General features: G+C 42.3%; 1 protein-coding gene across 1 annotated transcript; it reads left to right on the top strand.

Annotated features, from left to right (window-relative positions):
- Positions 1-431: 431 nt before the first annotated feature.
- On the top strand, positions 432-15,585 carry inpp4aa (inositol polyphosphate-4-phosphatase type I Aa). Its single transcript, XM_046404738.1, has 24 exons — positions 432-555; positions 5,174-5,442; positions 5,547-5,591; positions 6,375-6,493; positions 6,591-6,707; positions 6,844-6,923; positions 7,044-7,161; positions 7,422-7,512; positions 7,604-7,751; positions 9,083-9,213; positions 9,669-9,773; positions 10,066-10,174; positions 10,290-10,307; positions 10,439-10,625; positions 11,011-11,292; positions 11,384-11,531; positions 11,939-11,971; positions 12,147-12,319; positions 12,458-12,581; positions 12,899-13,166; positions 13,956-14,053; positions 14,151-14,263; positions 14,355-14,509; positions 14,628-15,585. The coding sequence occupies exons 2-24, from the start codon at positions 5,343-5,345 to the stop codon at positions 14,758-14,760; spliced, it is 2,895 nt and encodes a 964-aa protein (XP_046260694.1). The 5' UTR covers positions 432-555; positions 5,174-5,342; the 3' UTR covers positions 14,761-15,585.
- Positions 15,586-17,507: the final 1,922 nt, after the last annotated feature.

Below are 17,507 nucleotides of genomic sequence, written 5' to 3'. Positions count from 1 at the left end.
TAATAATTTTAATATAGTGTCCCAAAATTATGATTTACATAAGAAGGAAAGTATGAAAACATTAATTTTGCAGACAGGGAAGGGGAGCAGTAATTTATTTCATAAAATTTTTACTATATAGTAATATTATTACTATTTTCTTTGATCCAGCCACTTAACTAAGAAAAAATTGCAATAGGCTATCTTATATTAATAAATGGCAAACAGCAAAATACTAAACTTGCTGACGTTTTCTTTGTTATGATACAGATTTGCCAAAGCCAAAAAATGTGACTTGAAGCAGCTATTTTTTACTTTTGTCATTCTTTACTGTGTTGTTTCTACAGTCCTCCACCCACTTACGAGCATGTGAGGTTATTTTTGGTGGTACAGCAATCTTCCGCAGTTCAGCCCTACAGCGCCCCCCAGTGGAGACGTGAGGCGCTTCCTCCAGAGGGGGTATTACGTCTCTATGTGTCAGAGGGAGTCAGGGTGAGTCTCAGACTGCAGATATCGTCGAGTGTGCAACCAGGATGCGCATCAATATGAAGAGAAACCTTCTCCTGTCTTTAAACGGTATGTTTTATTTATTTCTTTCTTTGTGCGGCTCGCATTTCACATATCGTCATCTCACGGTTTGGTCGAGGGCGTTTGCTCACAGTGTGATGGATGCTGCCGTATGTAGACGAGCACCACCCCGCAGCAGGATCAGAATAAGACATGTTTACAGCCACAGCCACATCTCCAATATCGAGTTATGTGTTTTGTTCTTAATCGTGGCCTGCTTTTGCTCCTGCACGTCCTGCAGCAGCCTCACTGGACGAGCATCAGCAGACACCATGACGCAATATTTGTTATTGTCCGGGTGTCAGTAAATAAACATTTATCCACTCTGAGGAATAATGATGATAGTATTGACCAGAGCTGTCATGAATAGCTCTGGCCTCTGTGTAGTAATTTGTACGTACCTGGACGGGATGACACCAGATGGCCAGGAGGGTGTTGATGTAGGATTATGGACAATAAGATATATATGTATACATGTATGTATATGCACACATTAGCCTATCCATAAAAGCGGGTGTGTTGCTTGTGAAGCAGCGTGTCACGCCATTGCAGGCCGCCCAGATGCTCCCAGCAGAGCAGAAAGGATTATATTTGATCTGTTGAATCCGGAAATGATCCTGAGAGAGAGTTTATAGACAGCTAAAGACATCTCATCTCTTTTTTTATGTCTCTCTTTTTTCCATTTTTGTTTTTAAGAAATAAATTGTACCAGACTTCTGAACCTGCGTATCTGCACGATGTGACCGAAGGATTCACTGACAGTACTGTGTGTGATCCTGTAGCATCATTAACAAGCGTTCGCTCATCATCATCACCATCATCATCAAAGGTTTCTCTCTCATGAACACTTTACTGCTGTCTGGGTAACAAGAGCTTCTTTATGCATGACGTTACTTCCTCTCCACGTTTGTGTGTTTGTGTGTGTGTGTGTGTAAAAATGTTCTTCCCAGTGGGAATAAACTGGTTAGCATTCATGTTCTCCTCCTCTTTGATCTGTTGGATCAGAGGCCAATTTGTGGCTCAGTCTCTGTGGACGAGTCAGTCATCAGTGTGTCCACGGCTGTGACAGACATTTCAACATCAAGCTCATGATTGTAGATCAGACTCAAGAGTTGGCTCAGATGTGGGATAAAACAGGATCAGTAGACTGAAATTGAGAGGAACATCAGGGTTACGGAGGGACACAGAAAAGGGAGACAGCCAGAGCAAAAAAACAAAAGTGATGACGCAGTAAAAGAAACAGAGCATGAGGGGTTTGGGACAGATTTAAAGGGATGAGGACGAGGTGAGTTGTGGAAGAGGACATGTGAGATGCACTGCAGTGCAGCCGGTGCTGACAGCATCTGCAGGGGTCCAGCTGTGTGCCGCCAGCCTGACTAACTGGGTCATTTTCGTCCCTAGACCGCCCCATAGGACTGTGTACCACGAGGACCACCTGCATCATCTCTGTCCTCTCTGCTTCTACACACCACATCTCCTTTCCTTATTCTCCCTTTAAGGCTGGGAAACCAAAATGTGTCTCTCAGTGATGTGTTTTGTCTTATTGAGGTCAGAGGTCACCTACAGAGCAGCAGCTGTGGAGCTGTCTCACTGTGGAACAGCTAACCACACTGTGGCCACTCTGAGAGGAAGCCCATGTGTCCTATAACAAGAATAACTGCAACCAACAAGTATTTGACAGTAAGAACTGAAACGATTAGTCGATTAATCGATTAGTCATTGGACACAGAATTAATCATCAGCTATTCCGGTTATTTTCCAAGCAAGACTAACAACCATTCTCCAGCTTTTTTTCTCATCTTTGCTTTTTTTATGTCACTATAAATTGAATATTCTGTATTTATTTGGGTTTCATGGAAATTGTGATGGACTTTTTCTGTATGTTCTGCCAGTTTATAGACCAATTGATTAATGGATTAGTCAAGAAATTAATCAGCTGATTAGTTGCTTATTAAAACCACCTTTCAACTTTGATTTAGTTTATCTGGTCAGTATTTTTAATGCTAATTAGCTAATCTCAAATGTTTTGTACAACCAACGGTTCAAAATCCAAAAGTATTGAGTTCGTAGTGATATAAAACAAAGAAAAACAGCAAATCCTCACATGTGAGAATGTCGAGCCAGTGAACGCCTACCAGTTCAGTTTGAGGAATCTCTTAAATTGTTTAACACTATTCAACATTGTTGTTGATCAATTTTCTATAAATGGGTTTATTGACAAATTGTTTCAGCACCAGTCGTGGGTGTTTTGTCTTCCTTCGAGCATGTAGCTGATGACTGTTAGACAGACGTGATGATGATGATGATCTGTGGCTCCCTGTGGCTTTGCATTAGACTCCTCTGGGGTTCCCAGAGAGCTTCCCACAGTGCCTCAGGCAGTGCAGATCACGGCACGTTAAAAGACGTCTCCCACTGACACGCGGCCTAATGAGGCAGAGCAGCCACCATGTAATTGTCATCTGCTTTGGTCTCATAAGAAGCTGCCAAAACAGAGATTAAGCTGGCAGCAGAGAGCACCACGCTCAACTCTGGATTCTGTATGTGTGACTGTGTAGATGACTTTGAGTGTTGTGTGTATATGTGTGTGTGGGTGACGTGTGCGCCGTGTGACGTCAAAACAGATTCACGTGTAAAAATAGGCCTTGCCTTTGCAGGAGGCCTTGCACATGAATGCACAGTGGCACACAGCTGTTCTCCTTTTGTCGGTGCAAATTCAAAGCAAACACTCACAGTATCTGATATTCCCTCAGTCTGCCAGGTCTGTTCGGGCAGAGAAGGGAGAGACTTTTATTCCAGATGGTCACTCTGAGCAAAGGCAAATGGATATTTGCACTAAAGAGGAAATGCTAAATGACATGTCACAGCCTAAACATTTATCTCTTAAGGCCATTGAAGCAGCTTTCACCTCAGGTTAGCCATCAGACCACTTGCTACATGCATCCTTTTCTTCTCCTTTTAACCTTTCACATTTTCTTCACACACAGCTTTTGTTTTTCCCATTTCCTCCGCTGTGTGTGTCCTCTGCTCACTCTCCTGTGGGTTGTGGTTGAAGTTAGCTGTGCTTTGCAGGAGCAGAAGTCAGCACACTGATGGCTTGCTTGTCTTGTTGCCGATTCTCCTCTTGCAGCAGTGATTCCGCTCATAGACACTGTGTGCTACACTTGGCACAGCTATAGTTTCCTGTTCTCCCACTGTTGAATGGAATTTTGGCAGGTGCGTTGTGAGCCAGGTAACAACCTTTACGCTGTAGCTTCTGTGTTATCAGCCTTGTCTTCACAGCATGAATATCAAATACAATAAGCGAGTGTCTTGGTGAGCAACACCACCAGTGTCCGCTGAGGTTGGTGCAAAGCTAATTGCTGAGATGAAAATAGTTCTGTAAGTGTTTGTGGTTAAAATGATAGCATAGATGCACTATCATATTAAATAAACAAGTCTTACATTTTATATGCTATATGTTAGATATGGAGAGTTTATAATTTACAGTCTGTTTGTGTGTTCTGTTGGTTTCAGGCAGTATAACTTGTTAATTACAGGTCATTGTTATCATTACGTTTGGTCTTAAGATTCATGCTCTATGGAAGATGATTCTCTGTGGCTTCGGGCTCCTCTCTGGCTTCTTTTGTCGTACCACTGACAGGTCAAAATGCCCTGTTCATGAACACTGATCCTTGGCAAGTTATCTCAAAGAACAATCTCATAAAATTCGGATGATCGACCTGTATGTTATTCTTTATGCTTCATTTGTTGAACACTTTGACTTCAAAGCTTCCGGTTATTCTCAAGGAATAGAACAAAAAGCTCCTTTGCTCGAGTCCAACTGGGAGGCCTCTGTTGGATGTTTGTCCCCATCTCACTATTCCTTGACAGCCCCCCCCCCCCCCCACTGTCCAACAATACAATAGAATTTTATAAGTTGTTAGATTACAATAAGAATTACACAAAACCCTTCATTTTAATGACTTCTGGTATTTTTTCTCACAGCGAACACCATTCCCTATACATTGTTTGTTGTTGTTGTCACACATTAGAAGGACTTTGCTTTTGATGTTTGGACCTGTTTACACATAAAGGACCTCATATTAACATTCTTATACAGGAACAAGGCGATAAAGTATCAAATTGTAAGTTCAGATATTTAGAAGGCTGTATGAGCCAATTTGCACCACATCCTAGTAACTAATTGTGTAATGTGTGTGTGTTATTATTCCTTATGAAAGAGGAATCTAATTTTTTTTAAACAAAATGCCAAAAATCCACAAATAGCGTCAGGAGGGAGAAGGTGAAGATTCAGTCTGCTGTAGCTCTGCGTTTTGTATCCTGCAGCTGTGTGAAAAGTCACACTTTTCCAAACAGAAATCATTTCCACTGCCTGCATTAGCACATTAAGAGAGGGAAAAAGAGAAGTCGAACACTGACTGAGATCTGCACAGCCTCTCATGTGCTCTTCCTCTCAGAATTGAGTATCATGGCACGCATTAATTATTCAGCCAGCAGTTTCCTAATTTTGTCTTATTTTTCTGAGCTCAGCTTCCATGTTGGTGACAGGATGCCTTCAGAGCATTCTCATGTCTCAGCTGTTTCTATGGGGACGGCAGATGATCACTTTGTTGTTTTCGTTTTTCAGTTTTATCATCGACAAACGTTTGACAACTCAGATCAACACGCAAGGGAAACCAATACGCGCACACATCTCAGACGTGACGGACGAGATTTGCTTTTGAGTCTGCTCGTCATCCTTCTGCTCTTCAGCCCTTTGATTCGAAATCCGTCCTCAGCCCCGACGTGAACCCACCATGTCCGGGAAGGAGCGCAGCCCCCGCCACCGGCCCTGGTCCGTCTACCGGGCCAACACGTTTGATCTCTCAGCTGAGATGATGGGGCTGGCTCTCTCAGGTAACTAAGTAACTGCTACCATGGTAACCTGTTTACTTCACTGATGATGAAATAGCAGGGTGTGAAAGAAAGAGCTCCCTCTCCTCTTTCTCTCTGTCCTACAGGCAACAGTCAGGATCCAGATGAGCCGGTGCTGGAGTTCAGCGTGGGTAAGTTCAGGAAAAAACCACAGATACACGTGTCACAACACGCAAGATGTTTGTGACACGTTTTTAAAAAATGATGTCTTCAGTAGGAACAAAAGGGCTGCATGCCACAGACAAAGCACGGAAGCTGGAAGGTATTCAGGGACTGACTTTTACATTCTTGGCTTTGGTCTTCTCCTGGGATTTGTTGACAAAAAAGTCTAAAAGTGATGCCATCCTATGCTTAACCATTAATCAATATTCTTTTATGATTAAATAATTATGAGTAATGTGAAAGTTGTCATTGGTAATAAAGAATTATCAAACACCTGTGCGTGTTCCCTCAGGATTTTATCATCTTTTAGTCTCATTGTTTTGGTTTTTAGATCCCACAGCTTTACTCTACCTGTCCAGCACCAAAACAACGGTGAAGGCCTAAAAAGGAGAGTTAATATTGTTGCTCTTTCTTTGCCATTAGGCAACTCTTCTGTTTAATCCTGTGTCTACAGCTTGTTCCGCTGCATAAAATTGGCCCAAAAAAAAAGAGATGCTGCTTAAAGGATGAAGGATGGTGCATTGCATCTTGTCAGGGATTGGCTCAAGAAGCGACTATCATTTGTGTGGAGTGACTTGTTTAATTTTTATCCCTTGTTCAACCTGAAAGTATTACTGTAGATGAGTGCTGCTCATCTAGTACTGACAACTCGAAAGTAGTGTTACATTCCTCCACTGGACAAGGATTAGTGACCTTCCCACCATTAAGTCCCACAGTTTGTAATCCCCTCCTGTGTCCACATGTTGCCGCAGCCTGCAGTGAGCTGGTCACTCCCTCTCTGGACCGTAAGCCAACCAGCTTTGTCGCAGTCAGCTGCACTACTCCGCCGCAGGCCTTCTGGACCAAGCACGCTCAAACTGAAATAATAGAGGTACACTGCTGCTTGTTTGCCCTTGCTCCCTGCCTTCTGTGTGTCACTTCAAAGTGATCTCACCTCTGTCTCAATCTCTGTCTGTCTCTGTCTTCAGGGCACCAGTAACCCCATCTTCCTGAGCAGCATCGCGTTCTTTCAGGACTCTCTGATCACCCAGCAGACTCAGGTCAAACTTTCTGTCTACGATGTGAAGGACCGCTCGCAGGGCACGGTAAGCCCCAATGCGATGAATCATTTCACTTTACTGTGTTCAGATGTCTTGTTTGTGAATGAAAGTCTTATCTTTTCTACACTTGCCTGGGTGGAATCCTCTCAATCTTGTGGACATGTGTGCTTTTATGTGACAGATGTACATGCTTGGTTCGTCCATGTTTTCTGTGAAAGAGCTGCTGCAGGACAAACACCACAGACTGCATCTGACTCTCAGGTAACAGGCAGACCCGACACACGCCGCCTTTCCCTCTCTCAGCTCTGACAAAGTGATAGCCGCTGCTCGCTGTATTTGGGTTCAGGGGTTTTTCATTTACTCGATGTCGCTGTGGGTCAGGTCAGCGGAGAACGAGCGCGTGGGGAACATCACTGTCATCGCCTGGCAGATAGAGGAGAAGCGCGAGCAGAGAGCCCCTGTTGCAAGATTACAGAGAGGAGACACTGTTAACGGAAGGGTGAGTGATCAGGAAGTCACAAGTTTCATTTCTCATAAAAGTATTAGAACTGAAAGTATTAGTCGATTAATCGATTATTATTAATGACAGAAAAATAATCCATTGCAAAATACTTAGCACTCCTTATTTCCAGCATCTCAATTGTGAGGAAATTATTAACAGTCATCAGTGATCAGTGAGTGAAGAAGTTAGGGGCATGATGCTCAGATGGACTTCTTTACGCAAACATGTCTGTGTTTTTTTGTGTTTGTCTGAGCCAGATGGTTCTGCCTGTTGATGAAAGCTTGACTGAATCCATGGGCATTAAATCCAAGTCTTCATCTCTATGTAAAGACCCACTGCTAAAGGCTGGTGAGTGAGTCTATAACAACATCAACCTCCAGTATGAGAGGCTTTAGAAACGTGATCCACGGTTGTGATACTGTGTCTGGGTCTGCTTCAGTGTTTGGGGGCGTCATGTCGCGGACATACCGGTTCCCCACCACGGACGGCAACCACCTTCGGATCCTGGAGCAGATGGCAGAGAGTGTCCTGTCCCTTCATATTCCTCGACAGTTTGTTAAACTGCTGCTGGAGGAAGATGCTGTCAGGTAATGTCTGAAAATTGTCATGATGTTATTGATCAGAGGACTGAACATCTGGATGCAGGAGCAGCAGGATGTTGTAGTGCAATGTTCTATTTTTGGCTGTATTGTAATGGCTGTAATACTTGAGCTCGATTTTGGTCTTAAGCCTAACCTCGAGACAATTTTTGCCTTGTCTTTGTGTCCTTTCTGTCTCACCTTTTATAGTCTTTGGTCTTTTTTTCCCCTTTCCTTTACTTTGATATCTGATGCACTTCAGTACTACACTATATAGACAAAAGTATCCAGACCCTCTTTATGAGGTTGTTCTTCAGGGGTTGGGCTGGGCCCTTGATTTTCAGTGAAGGAAAATCTTAATGCTTCAGACATTTTGGACAATGCTGTGCTTCCAACTTTGTGGCAACAATTTGTTAAAGGCCCTTTTCTGTTGCAGCATTACTGTCCCCCAGTGCACAAGGCAAAGTCCATAAAGACATGACTGAATGAGTTTGGTGCTCAAGAACTTGACTGGCCCTCGCAGAGCTCTGAATTCAACCCCATCCGACATCTTTGGGGTGAACTGGAATTGAGATTACGAGCCAGGCCTTGTCCTATGGAGACCCTATGAAAAGCCTTCCCAGAAGAGTGGAAGCTGTTACAGCTGTAAAGCTGTCTATGTGTTTAGAATGCAATGTCATTAAAGTCCCTGTTGGTGTAATGGTCAGGAGGCCCAATACTTTTATCTATATAGTGTACTTTTAAACAAGTGGAAATAAGCAAGTAGTTTTCATATTTGTTTATGTAGTTGAATGCATGTAAGGACATGATACCTTCATAGATTAAATCCATTAAACCATTCTTGAAATTGCTTGACTTGAAATAGTCTCAGACTGGACTCTTTACTACAGCTCTCAGTTTGTGGATGAGTTGTGAGCAATTTCACCAAAGTTTGACCTCCTCATTTTAGGAGTTTTCAAGAAAAAATACGACCATCTGAATTTATTTTAATAATTTCCTCTCTTTTTCATCTTGAAACCTGTAATCTTGTAACTGCATCCTCATTGGCAACCATTTTGCATATCAGTGCATGTGTGGCCCAAAACATCTTCTTCTCCCTTGTAGATGTTGTATGATATATCAGAGATGGTATATTCTTTATGTCCTCTAGAAAGAAAAGAAACATCATAACAGCTCTCAATGTGGACATTCATATTAATGGTTGCTTTTAATGTGGGAATTAGCTCAGCTGTTGTGTTTGTTACATAATTGAACACGCTGCACTAACTGCAGTGCAGCTGTGAGATCATCAGTGCTTCAGCTGGATGTCTTGATTGTGAATGCATTGGTGTAATGTGCAGAGTGTGTGAGCTGGAGGAACTGGGAGAGCTATCTCCATGTTGGGAGAACCTCAGGAGGCAGATCATCACTCAGTATCAGACCATCATCCTCACCTACCAGGAGACCATAAGTGACCTCCACGAATACAAAGGTTAGGCTCACACACTATTCAGAAGATGCTATTTTAAAGGGGCTCTCCACCAATTTTACATGTTGATTCGTTACAGGGCGTCTGTGGCAAAATGTTGATAAGAGCCTGGGGGAGCTTCATCTAGTCTGAGAAAATCATCAGGGCATCTTGGCTTGGGCTCAGATTCTATTAATTTTTTACAGAGAGGAAGCTTTAGAAACTTTGAGGCTTGGAGTTTAAAATTTTCAGATTCATTTTGGGGAGAAAACCTATCTCAGCCTCTGATTATGATGTCCCTCACAGTTTCAGTGCAATACAATGAATTTCCCTTTAAGAAAAAAAATGTTGCACAAGATAACCAGTGGGACATCTTACCAATTCCGTTCGTATTTATATTTTTACATAAAATATCACATTAGGACTCATCTATATTGTATTATGTGCAGATAACCTTTGTCCTCCTTTCTTCTCTCCAGGTCCTTCATTTAAGTCCAGTACCTTGAAAGCTGAGAGGAAGTTGGAGTTTATTCCTACTAACCTGCACATCCAGAGAATGAGAGTACAGGGAGAGTCTGGCTATGGTAGGTATTTGTGCAAATACTGTAGGTTTGCATGTGCTGTATGTCTCTGATTGTCCAAGGTTTTAAAGGTGCAGTGTGGAAGAAATGTAGTTCTAAATTTAACTAGTAAGGAAATAACAGTTATCATGTCACAAACCCTGGTGCTCAGAGCTCCCAGTCCAGACCACTAGCTACACAGCTAACTCAGCTACCTACCAGCTAGAGTATGTCAACAGGTGACCAGTTCTTACATATTGCACCTTGTATAGTGCTGTGGACTCCTCTCCCTTCTTTATTCCTGTCTTCTGATCAGACCGGACATATGACGTCGTGACTATTGGAGCTCCTGCGGCACATCATCAAGGCTTTAAAGGCTGCGGCCTCCGAAAACTGCTGCACAAACTTGAAGAAGCCCGGAAACAGTAAGTGCAGCAAAGCAGATAATACAGGTTTCTTGTGCTGTTGGTTTTATGGTGGTGTCTGATTTTATGAGTGAGTAATTCATTTTATTGTGATTTTTTTTCTTTACTCAATCAGCTCTTATGAGGATGAAAGGTGAGTTCACGTCTTGTCTTGTGTTTTTTTGTTTTCTTTTATGGCTATTGCCGTGTTTTCATGTTTGTTCCACCATTCACCTTCTCTTTTATGTCTTTGTCTTTCACACACACATCAACACACGCCCAAAGCTCTGCTGGCTCTGGTTCTAAAAGACTGGCGTACCAGCCTCAGGATGTAGTGAAAGCAAAGGATCTGATTGCACAAATTAACACCCTGAAGACTCAAGTGTGTTACTACACTGAACGTCTGTCTCGAGCCGCCAAGGACCGCTCAGCTAACGCTCTGGAGAGAACCCTGACTATCCTGAAAGAGAAGGTAAGAAAACACTGAGAGGACCTGGAGGTTATCAATCAAGTGCAGTGTTATAGTTTCTTCTCTGTTTGATCTCACTCTTTGACTCTTCCTTCTCCTTCTGGATTTCATAGCCTGGATAGAAATGATCAGCTCTTGCAATCTTAAAATGTCTTTAAATTCAATTTTGGCTGTCGAGGACAGCAACAAAAGAAAAAAGAACTGGCAGAATACTGCACCAGTGAAACGTCACCACAAGCCTTTTCTCTCTTATATTTAGTGCCACAGTTTATGAACTTTAAATAAGATTTGCTGCCCCAAGTCTCTCTTAATTTAATGGTCACAGTATAACCACTTTTTAGCCACTCTCAGTAGCCTTTCCCTGTCCTCCTTCCCTGTCCTCCTGCAGACTCGTCAGCTGGTGACCGTGTGCGACTCCAAACTGCTGTCCTCAGCCATCCTCGCCCTGGCAGCCGCCCGCCCAGAGTTCACTAAGCAAGGCACCCCGTCTCCGTCCTCCTCCTCACTCTCACCCTCCTCTCGTTCCCCCTCACGCTCCCCCTCCCGCCACCCAACCTCCCCGTCTCGTGCTTCCACCTCGCCTTCTCGCCATGCAGCTCCACCAGAGGGCAGCGAAGGGAGTAAAAACAAGCGTGCCTCCTTTCAAGCAGATTTGTACGAGGAGGAGTGGGTGAGAGAAGAGTCCATCTACCTCTTTAATGCCTGTTGTTATATTGTTTGTTTTTAAGTTAACTCCAATTTTAATATGTGTTTGTGTGCAGGAGAAGATTTGGCTAAATGTTGATAAGAGTCTGGAGTGCGTGATCCAGAGAGTAGACAGGCTGCTGCAGAGAGACAAGCTCCAGAGTGACAGTAGCTCTGAAGATGTCTTCTTGCTCACCGACGAGGAGCCGACTAACACTAAGAAAGGTACACATGCACAGACATGCTGTCAGGTGTGTGAATGAGGCAAAGTCACACACCAATGTACTGATTAATCTCAGTGCTCTTACAAAGATGAGAAGGTTAATATCAGTGTGTCGCTCTCATGAGCTCTTCATAGTATCCAAGAAAATGAGCATAAAGCCATGAAGGCAACATCATCATCACTGCAACAATTACGTCATCCTCTGTTATCGTCACAAAAACCATCAAGCATCATCATCATCATCATCCTGTCACCAGACTCCTGCATGCTTTTCACATCCTCTTGGTCACATCTTTGGGGTCATTCTTGTTGCTGTAGTGTTGTTAGATGTTTAAAATCAGGTAGAAGTTACAAGTAGAAGTGAGATTCTGTCCTTATCTGAACATCCTTTATTTTTTCTGACTTGTAGATAGCAGCCCAGAGGTAGAAAAGACATCCCCAGGTGAGCGCAATATGTCCTTAATAAATCATTCCATATGTGCTAGAACGAGTATTAAACCCAAATATCCACTACAGTGTAATAATTTTTAGGACCAACTGTGTTAAATATGGTGTAATGAAGTTCATCTGATAGTACCCTGTGTGTGTATGCGCGTTTAACCTGTGTGTGTGAGCAGGCGAGTGGAGCGATGCCCTCTACCCTCTCCTCACCACGCTGACGGACTGCGTGTCTCTGATGAGCGACAAAGCCAAAAAGGCCATGGTGTTTCTGCTGATGCAGGACAGCGCCCCCACCATCGCCACGAGCCTCACCCTGCAGTACCGCCGCGACGTCGTCTTCTGCCAGACGGTCCGTCAACTTCTACGTCCCCCTTCTGTCTGTTCTCTCCTTCATGCTCACATAGTTTCGGAGGATTACTTGCCATTTCACAGTATGCGTGTTATGCATTAAAAACATGACCATTCATCGCTGTATTGATGATTACAGCTGACTGCGCTGATCTGCGGCTTTGTTATCAAGCTGAGGAACAGTCTCTGTGACTCGGGCTTCCTCAGGCAACTACACACCATCGGCTTACTGGTGCAGTATGAGGGCCTGCTCAGCACCTATGGTAACCTGTGTGTTAGGATGTTTGTGTGTATGCGTGCTGATTTAGATATGTATTATCGCACAGATAACAGAAAGTGCACACCTCCACCCAGGCTAACTTTTCATAACATTTCACTGTAATCTGAGATTTACTGTCACTTCAAAGGTAAACAAGCTAACATACATGATCAAAACTGTAACATCCTCAGCTGAGGTAAAGATGTCAGTTTTAGTTTTGTTGCTTTTCTCAAGGATATAATTTAATTTGAGAATACTGACTTGTTGCCACGGGTACCTTTGAATTATTTCCTCTGTGACTTGACTCCTTGCTTCTTAAAGGTGAGGAGCTGGCCATGTTGGAGGATATGAGCGTGGGAGTGACGGACCTGAGAAATGTCACCTTTAAAGTTACCCAAGCAACTTCAGCTTTCACCCCAGACATGCTGCCAGTGATCACAGGAAACAGGAACGGCTTTAACGTCAGGGTTCCTATGCCAGGGGTGATGTTCGACACGCTGCCACGAGAGATTCAAAACGGGATGCTCCTGCGCGTGCAGCCCGTCCTGTTCAACGTCGGGATCAACGAACAGCAGACGCTGGCCGAGAAGTGAGTCACTGAGATTAGAGGACAGGAAGGGCTTGAGGACAGAAGCAAATGGAGAGGGGTAATAGCACCTCATAAGAAGATGTAAAATTTGGATATTGTGGTACGTTTTAGCCATCAAAAACAGCACGGTTTTTGCGTCATCATTTCTTTGGATCTATTTATTGAAGGTGAAAACGCCATTTTCTCTTAATAAGTTTTATGCATGTTCAAAGCACCCTCTAAATGTTAGGTTGTATTATTTTTGATGTGGTTTAATTATTCAAATAGCTTAATATTTTTATAAGTGGTTGTCAGTTTGAAAAATTATGTTGTATAATAATAAAATATACAAATATGCATATAAAATATTAAAGGTGGTATCACCCACTTTGACAGTGTAACTAAATTAAGTGATAGAAGTCATAATACGATGATATATTCTGTATAAGACGTGGTATTTTGTCATGGTTAAATGGTGAAGTTTCTCCTTCTTATTCATCTGGTACTCCTCAGTGTATTAGACAGGGAGAAAATTGGAAAATGCAACTAGAAAATAAGCAGAAAAAGAGATTTGAATGAAAACTGAGATGAAATGAGAGGCTGGTTGGAGCCCACAGGCAGACCACTGTTGATGTGCCCTTGAGCAAAACTCCAAACACTTGTTCAGTACTGGACTGTGAATATGACATTTAAATCATGTGTGGGCCAGTTCACATTAAGCCTGGATAGTTTATAGTACTTATTTGAAGCACAGGGCAGCAGGATATTAACAGGACAAGTGAAGATTTAAAGTGACAGATGTGTGTTCAGGTTTGGAGACACGTCACTACAAGAAGTGATCAACATGGAGAGCATGTCTCGCCTCAGCTCATACTACGACCAGTTTAAAGAAGTCCTGCCTGACGACTGTGAGTTTACATACGTACAAAACACAAACGGAAAAACGTGTCTTCTTCTTCTCCTACTTAACTCACCTCATTGTTCATCGCTCTGTTCTGTATTCAGGCCTGCCTCGTTCCCGCAGTACCACCAGTCTGCCTGAGCTGCTTAAACTGCTGAGCCAGAATGTGAACGCCAAGAAAAGCAAGAATGTGGAGATTCTGTGGCAAGCGGCCGAGGTAGCATTGCCTCTCGTGTCTTCTCTGTGCAGCCAAACAAATTTTAAAAGCTCTGTCTTACTCCACGCGTTTCATTCTCCAAATCCTAAAGGCATGTCGCCGTCTGAACGGAGTGCGTTTCACCAGCTGTAAGAGTGCCAAGGACCGCACAGCCATGTCTCTGACCCTAGAGCAGTGTCAGATCCTGCAGCAGGAACACGCCCTCGCCCCACAGGTCTTCTACCAGGCCTTGGACTGCATGCGCAGGTGAGCTGATGACACTAAAAGTCATTAACCTCACAGTTGTTATTACCCCTGCATCAACAAGCAAATAAGAAAAGTCATTTGCCAAAATAAATAACGCATAGCTTCTGTTTCTCCGCAGTGAGGGCTGCAGGAGAGAGAACACCATGAAAAACGTGGGATGTCGTAAATATGCCTTTAATTCTCTCCAGCTCAAGGCCTTCCCTAAACAGTATCGCCCTCCAGAGGGGACGTATGGGAAGGTTGAGACCTAAGTGGACTCCTCTAACTGGAGGGAACCGAAAGACTGAAGGGGATGATGATGATGATGATGGCGCCACACAAAGAAAAATACCAACACAAACTGGAACAACAGCCCTTTGTTTTGTGCTTAGTCACTGCTAAGATGATTAATGTCCAAGTGCCAGTGCTACTCTAGTTTGTTTCATAGCAGCTTCCCCTCTCCTCCTGTAGTATTATCATCACACACTTTTCACGGCCACTTCACAGCCAGAAACAGTGAAGATACGGCTTTCTGTCTTACATTGTAGCCAGTGTGCAGACAACACTGTTGGCTGCTGCACCAGTTGTAGCATCAGGAGGCGTCATTTTAACTTAACCTAGAAATAATATGTGCAAATGACTCAGCCTTTTGAAAGATGATGTGAGACACACATTTGTGACCTTACTGCATTTGTTAATTTATTTGTCATTCTACAACACAGAGTTGCACAATGAAATCCAAGTTGTAGTCACTTTTTGCTACACAAAAAAGTTAAAGGATAAAGCTGGCATTTTTTCCTTGTAAGCAAATCCCATGCTAAGACCAAAACCAACAATGAATTGATCCTACCTGATTTAGCTTACACGACTTCAATGTCGTCAAAAAACTATTAAAATCACATCACTGAGCCACACTGTTTCATTATGGCGAATATGACCACTATAGTTCATTATGAGTGAAGTCCACAAACCTCCTGCTACTGTAAAACTCGCTAGAGCACCAAATGTGTATTAATCCGCCCCTGAAAATAGTCCCCAGCAAATGCCCCATTTACACTTGTTTGAGTAACATTTGTGATAAACTACATCACCCAGCAGTTTAAGGATTTTTTTTAAATTCTTGAAGTCTTCTTTCTTAATAAAAAAAAGAAGTTATCTATTTTAATTATTTATATGTTCAGGAGGAATAAATGGACTTGCAGCTGATAAGGAACGGTAGTGCTGAGAGACAGACTAACACAGTGTTGGTTTTGTCTTTTCATGGGCTTTGCTGACAATAAGAAAAACAAAGAATCCATATCATAATAGGTTAGGCAGTTTATCTTATCTGTCAAGTATGGTCAGTTTTACTACAAGTAACAACTGTAGGCTAATGATAACAGCTGCACGCAAACATGTGATTATGCTGTCTGGGGATAATAACTTAAAGAAGTGACAAAAACTTTGAAAGTGTTTCTTGAAAATATGTTTTTTAAAAAATTACTGTATGTTGGAGGTATTTGGATTTGCCCACATGTGAAGTTGGCTGGTGTAGCTTTGATTAGGCGATCAGTTTTGTCAAAACAAATGTCTTTACTTGTTAAGGTATTTCTCTGGACCTAAACTGGGGTGCAGAATGACAGCTGTTAATGTCAAAGCACTTGTTTTGCTTTTTTCAGTGCTTTTGGCCTCTTTCCATTCCACTGTCTCTCCTTGTTCTCACCTTTCTTCTTGAGTCACATAAATATTCAACACCATATAACTCTGCACAACAAGCACAGATCTGTAAGACGTGCACGTCTGACATTACTCTCTGGCATTTGTATTACAATGAGGTCTCATCTAGTGTGATTTCTATTGTTCTGATGTTGCACTGGCAAACATCGCTTTGGAGTTGGGTCACGGGTTGTAGGCTTCAGAAGTGGTGCATCACATTACTCTATAATTCTAGCATATCTGCAGCTATATAGGACATTTCTACAGGTTACATGCAACACTATAGTGGCTCAATAGCCGTACAAACTTTGGTTTTTATTTATTAAAAGTGTGTGTTTTACAGCACTCGGTTGAATTATGCAGAATTTTGTGATTGAAATGACATTAAAATGTAATTAATTTAACTTGCATGAAACTTAACAAAAAAAAAAAACTACTGCTTTATACTGTTGCAGTTGTATACTGTTTCAATTAAGAGTAACAGTGAGCCCTTCATAGATGTTTTTAGACTGAGGTGATATAATGCATATTGCATTATTCTGTAGACCATCAACAACACCTCTTATGTTGTCAGTTTACCAGCACCGGCGTACTTAATTGTACAAAACTTAAGAGACAGTGGATTTTATTTTTAAAATGTTATTTTGCTTACAGGTATATATGTTGATATGGCTATTGGCGCCAAATGTTGTTATAGTTTTATCCATTGTTATTGGGTGAGTTAAGACCTTGTTCTGATCACTTGCATATACACACAGGTTGGACAGGGGAGTTCTGGAGACGCCTGCACCCCCACAGAGATATGAGGTGAAACTGGAGTATGAATAAAGGCCTGTCAGTGCCAAGAGAGTTGGTCACTAAAGTAAATAAGACATTATGGTTTGTGATTTGAGCAGCAACTAGTCTGTCTTCTTAAGCTTGTCTCATATAAAAGAGAAACATCTTCCAAAATGGCAGACAGTGACATTTTTACAGTTGCATAAACATCTGATTATTCCCTTTTTTTCTCTCTCTTAAACAAAGCTCTGAATAAAGATGTGATTACATGAGGGGCAAAGAAGGAAACTACTCCTGATCGTAGACCTTTAGTTCACCTCAAAAGCAGCCTGATTCAATATGTATATGAATATGTAATTTGGATAACTGCAAATATGCTTCTGAATGTGTACCACTGATTTAGGATATCAACTGAAACTGAAATGACTAAGCCCTGCATAATTATTTCACCTCAGAGTCTTGAAACATATTACACGCTTGAACTTACTTGAGTTACTGGACTCTATGGACTCTACACTTATCAAAATGTATGGTAATACATTTATAT

The sequence above is a fragment of the Scatophagus argus genome, chromosome 11 (assembly GCF_020382885.2).
Source record: "Scatophagus argus isolate fScaArg1 chromosome 11, fScaArg1.pri, whole genome shotgun sequence".
Lineage (NCBI taxonomy): Eukaryota > Metazoa > Chordata > Actinopteri > Scatophagidae > Scatophagus > Scatophagus argus.
Note: the sequence above shows the minus strand (reverse complement) of the source record. Positions and strands in the feature narration are given on the sequence as shown.